At 41.4% G+C, this 9,713-nt stretch overlaps 1 protein-coding gene across 1 annotated transcript in view; it reads left to right on the forward strand.

Annotated features, from left to right (window-relative positions):
• The window catches only part of DNAJC11 (DnaJ heat shock protein family (Hsp40) member C11), a 79,704-nt gene that overhangs the window by 56,326 nt on the left and 13,665 nt on the right, over positions 1–9,713 (forward strand). Inside the window, exons 5-6 of the mRNA XM_019511588.1 lie at positions 4,671–4,799; positions 5,826–5,948. Coding sequence (XP_019367133.1) covers positions 4,671–4,799; positions 5,826–5,948 — 252 coding nt within the window. The remainder of the gene's footprint in view (positions 1–4,670; positions 4,800–5,825; positions 5,949–9,713) is intronic.

Below are 9,713 nucleotides of genomic sequence, written 5' to 3' on the forward strand. Positions count from 1 at the left end.
GGAGGTGAAGGGCACCAGCAGGGGGGTGGGGGGCTGTGCATCTGGAGTGAGGGGCATCAGCAGGGCTTGGGGGTTGTGGGTGGGGAGTAAGGGGCACTGGCAGAGGTAGAAGGCTGCGAGTCCAGAGTGAGGGGCACTGGCAGGGCTGGGGGCCTGTGGGTTGTGCGTGTGTACGTATAATACGTATGTATGTGTGTGTATGTATGTATATAGCAGCATTTCATTTTAATCACAGAAAAACATGGATTTTGGGTTTTTTAAATCAGAGAATTTTGCTGGGCATTTTTTCCCTTTTTTTTTTTTTTAAAGAGAATTTGTGATTTTTAAACAGAAAACCAGGATCCCCACTCATTGCTTCAGTTTGGTAACTTTCTCTTTTTAAGTATTTAGTAGAAGGTGAACGCAGGTTACTAGTGCTATCAAAGCACTCTTTTGAGTTTGGAAACTGAGTGGCAAATCTTCCTATTTTTTGGCTATGACCAGTACACTTGAAAAAACCATGCGTCACTTATTTCCTTGAAACAGATGAAGAGCAGCAGAAAAGCATCAAAGCAGTTCTCTCGATTGTTAAAATGAATGCTCTTGTACATTCAAAATAGCTTAATCAGCCATGCTGTGGAGTGTGTTTATTTTAATTTCATCAAGCGTGATTGGCAGTCAGGACCAAAATCTCTGCTTGTCTTCCTTTTGGCTTTTCTGTTCAATCACTTTTCAAAGTCTTGGAGCAACAGCAGAGTGCTGCAGTGCTTCCCAAATCACTGGCTTTTTGGCATTGTTTCACAGTTTGGCATTATTTCAAGAAAGAGCACAAGGGATGACTGAAACTTGAGAAACAGTTGTAGACTTTGGAAAGCTGATATGCTCAGTGGTGTGTTCCTAAACAGTGCATTCTTGTCCCAAATAAGTGTTGGGAACAAATAGTTTTGCTTCCTTGAGCAGAAAGTCAAGCTAGTTTCAATGTTGCTGGTTTAATATCCTCAATATGATATCATCAGCTTGAAATCTAGTGAGCTGCAGAAAGTGATTTAGTTTGGATGCTACATCAGCTCTAGGGAACCCTAACTTTTTTTAAATCACATTTTTATATTTTAAAATATTTATTTCCATTTTTTCCTGCTTGGAAAGTCTGTGTAAACAATAGAAAGTGATGAAGAATCTGCTTAGAACTAGGCTAATTCCAAATTTGCCTAAATACCTCATTTTGCTCAGGGTTAATATTAGCAGTTTTTTCTGTTGATCAGTTCTAATGAAGATTTCGTTGTCAGCAAGTAAAAGGTGCAGCTACAGAAAACAAATTTCTTAATAAATTTGTATTTTCATGTCTGAACTAGACAGATTGGATTGTGTTATCCCAGTAATCAGACTTTTTCCCCTCTTTTCTCTAGAAATGTTTGATATTTTTTTAAATTAGTTTGCATGATGTTTTGGGTTTGTTTTAATACTATACTTTTGGGATGGGGGGAATGTTTAGAAGCAAGCTTGCTGAAGCTTGAAATACAAACTTGTTTTAGATGAGGAATGAAGCATGCTACTCTGAGGCCCTTAATATGTACCCTACAGTTGTTTGAACACTTCACGTAGGGATCATTTACTAAAACAAGGTGAACACAGGAAAAAGTTCCACAAGTGTTCACTTCAATTTAAAGATGAATTTATTTCCTCTGTGTTTACACCCTCTTTGAGTGTTTTTTGCAAAGAACCAGCTCTTGAATTTGGTTCGTGCAAAACTGATCTGTGAAAGATGATTTTACTTTTATGCATCCAGCTGTTCTGCTAGAACACTCTGCCACATGGGGGAACGTTGTTGACTCAGCAGCAAGAGAAAGCTCCCCAAACCCTTTTCCAAAGAGGTACAGGAAAGCCTCACTTAATGCTGTTTCACTTAGCACTATTTCTCTATAGCGCTCATTTCACTCTGATACCTGGTTTTACTTAGCATTCGTGGGTTTTGCTATAATGCTCATGGGTATCAGGGAGGAAGCATCAGCGGCGCACAGCCTCATCGCTATCTTGATTTGTTAAAAACTTTCACGCTCTGTGCTTGTGCCACTGTCTTGCTTCGTTTTTTGCATTGCACCATGAGTCAGAAACGTCTAGCTGGCTGTCAGTGTGCAAGTTCTGAAAAAAAGCTTATTCAGAAGAAGACTCAGAGTCTGTATGATGATTTACACAAAAATTTGCCTGAGGGGTCTGCTTCTGAGCCTTTTTATGCAAGTAAGGGGTGGTTCGAAAGATTTAAGAGGCGCAGCAACTTGCATAATATTTCTATTCAAGGGGAGGCTGCTAGTGTTGACACCCAGGCAGCTTCCAGCTATAAAAATAAGTTTGTGGACATGATTGAGGAAGAGGGTTATATGCCTCAACAAGTCTTCAACGCTGATGAGACAGGCCTCTTCTGCAAGAGGATGTCTTCTAGGACCTGCGTTTCCACAGAGAAGTCGATGTCAGGTTTCAAGGTGTCCCAGGATTGACTGACTTTTTTGCTTGGTGGTAATGCTGCAGAGGGTTTTAAATTGAAACCATTGCTTGTATACCACTCAGAAAACCCCAGGGCCCTCAAGGGGTGTCTTAAAAGCAGTCTGCCAGGCATTTGGAAGTCTAATAAGAAGGCCTGTGTGACAATGTCAGTCTTTCAGATTTGGTTCAGGGATTATTTTTTGTCTTCCAGTTGAGAAATAGTGTGCTGAGAACAATCTGTCCCACAAGGCACTTCTCCTTTTAGACAGTGCACCAGGGCTTCCTACTGCACTTGATGACCTCAGTGATAATGCAAAAGTTGTTTTTGTGCCCCCAAATACTACCTGCAATAGGCTGGGGTGTCATAGCTGCCTTTAAGGCTTATTACATAAGGAAAACATTTGCCCAAGCAGTCAGGGCTACAGAAGGAGAGGGTGCTCCAACCATAAAAGAATTTTGGAAGGGCTAGAATATCCGCAAGGCAATAGATAACATTTCAAGTGGCTGGGATGAAGTTGCCTCCAAAACGAAGAATGGTGTCTGGCGAAAGCTTTGGGCAGACTGTGTCCAGGCTTCCCAAGAGGTTGAGGAACGAGTGGTGATAATTCAGGACAATATTGTTGAGCTTGGAAGGAAAATTGGATTTGATGAACTTGAACTTGAGGACATTCAGGAGTTGATTGATTCCAACAGGGAGGAATTGAGCAGTGAGGACCTCATTCAAATAAAGCATAAGAGAAGCCATGAGGAAGAGGAAGATGCTAAGGAAGATGTTCAGCCAGCAAGGGCTTTAACCAGCAAAGTCATGGCTGAAGCTTTCAAACACCTTGAAGCTTTTTTTCCTTACTTTGAGAATGACCCTGATATGCAGCACCAGTTTTGCAGTTGCAAGAGGAGTTAACAATGAAGTCAATTATTACAAGCTGCTTTATGATGAAAAGAAGAAGACCTAAGTGCAGCTATCAGTGGATTCCTTCTTTAGGAAGTGCACAACTCCGGCTTCAACCCCTGCAGCCAGCCCTCAAAAAAAATCCTCAGCAAGCATTTCAAAATCCCCGGAAACTGACGCTAACCCTGATAGCTCTGATTCTGAGTGCTGAAGGAAGCCGACAGAGCAGAAAGTGAAAGTGCATCTGTGCATACAGTTCAGAACTTTATTTTGTAATTTTATACATTAATTCAAACTGTTAAAGTATTTACATACATTTAGATGTTTGAATTCATTGGTTTTATAGTACTAGCGGGGGTTTTCAGCTATTTTATAGTATGAGCAGGGAGTTTTGGGAATGAATTATCTCTACTTACATTCATTCCTATGGGAAAATTGGTTTCACTTAATGTTATTTCGCTTAGTGCTCGGTTTTTCCGGAACCAATTAAGAGTGCTAAGCGGGTGTTGCCTGTAATTATATGAGCCAGACAAGGATCTGATTTTACCCCTTGCATACCTGGGGCCATTCTCACAATTACTTTGAACGAACATGACAGCAGCTAGCCAGAAAACTTAACTGTAGCCTCTAATATTTCTTGGAATAGTGCCTCAGGCAAGACCATAGAGTCAAATGGTTAATGCTTCCTAAGTGGTGTGTTCCTCAAACCCTTTTACTGATTACAAGAGGAGGTTAATGAAATCAAGACACAGAAGTAACATATAACCTATTTGATGCATCTCAAGTAGTTAATACAACTTAAAATGAGACCATTTCAGTGGAGGAGGATGATTAGATGATTTCTGACTTGGCTTTGTTGGAAAAGATTAATCGCTGCGATAAATTGGTTCAGTTTTAAAAAACTGACAGGACAATGGTCAGCCTTGCCAGGGAAATAAAATGTCTTTTGTCTGAAATATTCTATTGCCTTCTGTTACAGTTAAGGGTTGCATAAATGTTTTATCTCGGCTCTTACAAATGATTTACAGAATTGAAAAGGTTTCTCCTTTGTCCCGTTTGCCTTGTGAATTTCACAGTACTTTTTACAGATACTTTTTCCCTTCCGTTTCCTTATATAATCATTCAGTTTCCTGTTTTATTTGTGAGGATCTTTTTCTGTAACAAAAGAAGAAAAGCAAAACTAAAAATGAAAGTGTCATCATAAAGCAATAAAAACATTTTGTTTTAAACTATAGAATGTACATGGAGGCTCTGTATCCTCTTGGCCTTGATATATTTGACACTTGTTAATGCTGGGTACTTGTTTCACTTGTCTTTTCCCCAGGGAACAATTAGTGTTGGAATAGATGCCACTGACCTGTTTGATCGTTATGATGAAGAATATGAAGATGTGCCAGGGAGCAGCTTTCCCCAGATTGAAATTAACAAAATGCACATATCCCAGTCCATTGAGGTAAAGTGAAGTAAATACCACTCCGAGAATAAAGAGGGATCTGAGTTAATGAGGCACAACAGCACAGAGGAACAGAAGATGAAGCACTGCTCAAGGGGTTTCTCATCTTTATTTATGAAAAGATGTAACTACTAACGTTAGGAAGGGTAGAGATTTGCTCATAGCTGGGCTGTGTGTTGATACTCATAGATTTTTGAGAGAAAAAATGCCAAGAGTTTTGGCTTTGGTTTGTTACTATGAAATCTGCTACCATTACCAGCTGATATCCCTAGCCAGGATAGACTGAATACATTTAAGAGCAGTATTTAGGATGTAAGCACAAATTCCAGGAACAAACGCAAGACTTCATATTTGACAGTGTATTCTAGTGGGAACTTTTGACCTAGTTTCCAAGAATGAAGGTTTGGAGAGGGATATTTTTTTCCAAATATCTGGTAGTTTGACTACTTTTACTGCCTTATCTGAAATGACATAGGTGGTCTGTGAAGACCTAGGAACACCTACCAGCAGGTTGAACTTTAATGGCCTGAGAGGTTGTGACCTCTGTTTTCCTTCTGATCTGGAAAAGTACACGTATTGCAGGACCCTGGGTTAGTACTGTCCATAGGGATGTCTGCCCCATACTGAGTTATTGTACCACAGATGGGTACTCCCTGAAGGTCTCCCAGTGAAATATTAATGCACATGATACTACTTAATTTGTGAGATCTGACAAAATTAAAGACCACAAGGTAGGGTTGTAAGTGTATTGTTCTGTGCCATAAGAGCATGTCACTTGCATATATGTAACATTCCAGCTTTGTGATGCTTGATTATAGAAATTTTGATAATGTGCAGGCATATATGGTCCAAACCCCTAGGCCCAGGAAGTGAGAAAGGTAGATATAATTATCATGCCCATGTTTGCTTGCTTACAAATCCAGCTACTATCTGCAGTTTTGATTATGTCCTTGCAATGTGTTCATTAGGTTTTTGTAAATCAGGTGGCTTATATCATATTAATAATTGGTTTTTTTCCTTTTTCAGGCACCATTGACCGCCACTGATACTGCAATACTCTCTGGTAACCTCTCCACACAGAATGGGAATGGAGGTGGATCAATTAATTTTGCTCTTAGACGGGTGACTTCAGCCAAGGGATGGGGAGAGGTAAGAGCAGAGACAACCTGAGCAGGGTGCAGGGCCTGAGGCAAAGTAACTGAAGGGCTGCAGGCCTGGCTGACAAACCTGGCTTAAGTAAGTGGGCTCCTCTATTCTGTTTTCTTGTGGTAAAATGCTTTAAACAAGAGCTAAAGGACTGACTCCTTGGGCATTTTTACATGTGCTGTGGGACACAGCGCCGGGCACTTTAATTAATAAGCTGTGCTAATTAAAAGTGCCCATGCGTCACATGTATCAGTCTCCCCACGCATCCCTGCACTGAAAAAATGGCAGTGGGGCATTTGAAATAAAGTACGTCTGATGAGCTTTAGTTCAAAGCACCCCACCACCATTTTTTCAGTGTGGAGACGCACTGGGACGCTGATACACATTATGTGGAAGGCTCCTAGAGTGTACCAATTTCTGTGCTCCAGCAGACTTGATTAATTGAATCTGCTCCAACTTGCTGCGATTTCCAGCGTATTGAAGCAGGCATCATGCACATGTATAGGAGCACTTTGCTCCTTTTGTTTAATGAGTTCTCTTTTTTTTTTTTTTCTTTGGCTATCATGTTTTTGCTGTTTGAGAGAGGTTTTTTTTTGTGGACTAATACAACCACATTAGATGATCACCCATAGTGCCTGAAGCCTTTCTAACTTAATTTTTCTCAGGTGCCTTGTTGACAGATCAGCCTCACAAAGATTAAAATAAATGCACTGTATGAGCTTCTCTGAGCCCTCCTGCAGTTTCTGCTGAGGTTTGTGATCTGCATCTTGGGACATTGACCCAGGATTTTTTTTTCAGGATTCAGCTTCCTTGCTCACAAATGTGGTAGTAGGGAAAACCAATTTGACTCATAGTTAAATGCAGTATAAACAGCTGCAGGGCCCCAAGGTGTTGGTTACAATGTCTCAATCTGCAAGAACACAAATTACATATTAAGATAGCTGCATTCTTGCTGCTATGTCTTAGATGTAGCCACTAAATCATCTTCTTTATCAGGGTTCAGTTCTTTAAGTTCAATAACTTTTTTTAAAATATTCCCAGAACAGGTGCTGGCTTTTTTGGAAAAAGAGGCATTTGAGGAGTTTTTTGTTTGTTCGGTCTTTCAGTTTCTTTGTATAGCTTATCTGTGTAAAATCCAACACTCTTTCCTGTTGAATTCTTCAAGACTCACAAAGTATCAAGATATATGATGCCTTATGACATTATCCTCCTCTCCTTTTCAGAAAGGGAGAAAGGGAAATCCTGAATCTGAAATGTGCTTAATTTAGGGTCAGAATCTCTAGTTTGAGGTAATCCATAGTCCTTGAAGACTACCTAGTGTTACCTAGTGCTGTGATGGAGACCAAGTTTCTTGATGGACATGAAAGAATAGGAGCTAATGGTTTGGGTATTTTTTCTTTTTTTAACAAATGACTAAATAAATGTATAGTAAATCTATTAAGGAGATATGTAAGGGACAAGGATTGTTTCTGGAAACTCTTCCTATTGAAAGGTAACCAGTTGAACAACTGCTGCCGATGAGACTGCACAGTGCCAAATTAACATTGAATAGTAGCCTTGAAAGTCACCCAGACTAATAAATGAAACAGCAAGAACTTTCTACAGATGCCAAGACTATGCAGCAACAGAACTGCTGATAGGGTTTAACATGAAACTGTCATGAAAACTCTTCCGGTCACCTGGGAGACCTAGAAACTATGCACCAGAGCCAAATGCAAATACCTGCAATTAGGCATTGAAGCCAAGGACCTGTATCTTAAGAGAGTAGCAACTAGGCCTCTGATGCCTGTATGGAAATAAAGCCTTTTGACTGAACCCAGAATTGAAACCAGAGCCTGAAACAAGAGCTGACAACAAAACAGTTCCTTTGAGGCAGGGCTAACAGATGTTGGTTCTACAATGGGAAGTCACAGTTTCAGTGAACTCACTCCCATTTCAGCTCTGAGATTCCCTCTACATTTGGCATGTGAAAAGCAGGTGGAGCTCAGCTTTGCTTTCCCTCCTTGGATATGGCACGTCCATTCAGCTGCTTCCAAACCATCATCTCTTTCAGAGAGGGTCTTGAGCAGCTTCTCGGCACAGAGGTTGCATTGCTTTTTTAAAATCCAATTTAGAACAGTGACTGAATGCCTCCCCCCTTTCCTCCCCCAGCCCTTAAGTACTATGTTTGTTTTCTTGTACTTGCAGCTCACCTTTTGAGCTAGCAGTGTTTACATCAGCTTGATTCTTAGTGCAATTCAGTGCTTGCTTTCTGCACCCTTACCTCATATGCTAATACTGGTGTCCAGCTCTCAGCTGTACCCAGGAACACCACCTGCCAGAGCACCTATAGTATAGTACAGGGGATGCCAAGGACTGCATTTCCAAACTCTCCAACAGAATTCCTTTAGTCCAAAGAGGCAGCCAGCTTTTCCTCAAGTGCCCAGCCTTTCACAGTCACTGCAGGAAACACTAAATCTTCAGGCTGTTGATCTACAAAGTATAGTAGATTCATTAGTGGTATCACTGAACTGGCATGAGATTCTTTTAGGAACAAAAGCATGCTTCTTCTGGAACTGGAGTTTCACCAAACAAAAGTGTGAATGTCAAGTGCATATTTGTGTGATGAACTGTTAGTGTTACACCAGGTACTTCATGTGTCTGCATAAAATAGGACCCACTGAATTCACAGTATGGAGTAATACAGTAAACATGAAGCTAGGAGGCAGGGCATGTGAGCTGTTCATCAAACTCTTGGATTGATATGTGTTGTGGCTGCGGAGAAATTGCTTATCTCCTTACTGTATGTTTCTCTGAGCTGTCAGGATAATGTCTGCCTGCATCATGGAGGTGTAATCTAATGTGAACAGCTTGAATTAAAAAAAGTGCTGACTGTTAATAATAAAGTACACTTAGCTCACTTCTGTTCAGTAACAGAAGGAGCCTGTTAAAACTCTGGCTTGGCCAGTTTGAGTGAAGCAACGGCTGTGGATTTCAATGGCTCTTAACATGGAATGACCCTCAGGATCTCTGAGATAGAGGCAAAGATTTCTTAGGGCGATATCTTTTATTGGACCAATTACAGAGTTGGGATAGTTAGACAAGCTTTCAAATGCAGGATACTTTTCATCAGGTCATTGAATGCAGTTGGTCCAATAAAAGCTATCACCCTAAGAAATCGTTGCCTCTTGCATAACTCCTGGACCAGTAACTACAACATCACTCTAACACTACCTCAGGATCTCTGGAAGATGTGCAGAGTATATTGGAAGTTGTGAATCCATAATGATGGCACTGGGTTGACAGGCGCCAGAGAGTATAAAGTCCAGCTTTTTTCATCGTCTCCTGAAGGTGGCGTGTACCAGAGACAGGGCTGTCATCTAAAATGTAGCTAGAGGATCACATTTCCCTGCATACATTTGAATGCAGTTCGTTTCACATGGGTAACCAGCATCAGTAGCATTTGATGATGTGGGACCCAGGATCCTATCCCAGGGGTGGGCTGTTACTTGGGGTGGAAGGCCACTTAGTGAGTTTTAGTGAGCCGTTGAAGGCCACGCCCTTGCGTGCTCCCTGCCACTAGGCTGGGGCTGGTGCCAGAGCAGAAGTGGGAGCCTAAGGACTATGGCATGCCATGGCCTGACCTTCCAAGCCTGCCTGGAGCTGGCACCTGCTGGTCATGTCCACAACTGGAGGGGGCAGGGTTAGAGCCTGGCTGCAGGCCTCCATGTCCTGTGCTGCCATCAGGGCTCCTGGTGCATGTGCACACACCCCCTCTCCCTCACTCTT

The sequence above is a fragment of the Gavialis gangeticus genome, unplaced genomic scaffold (genome assembly GCF_001723915.1).
Source record: "Gavialis gangeticus isolate Ggan-Ray unplaced genomic scaffold, GavGan_comp1, whole genome shotgun sequence".
NCBI lineage: Eukaryota > Metazoa > Chordata > Crocodylia > Gavialidae > Gavialis > Gavialis gangeticus.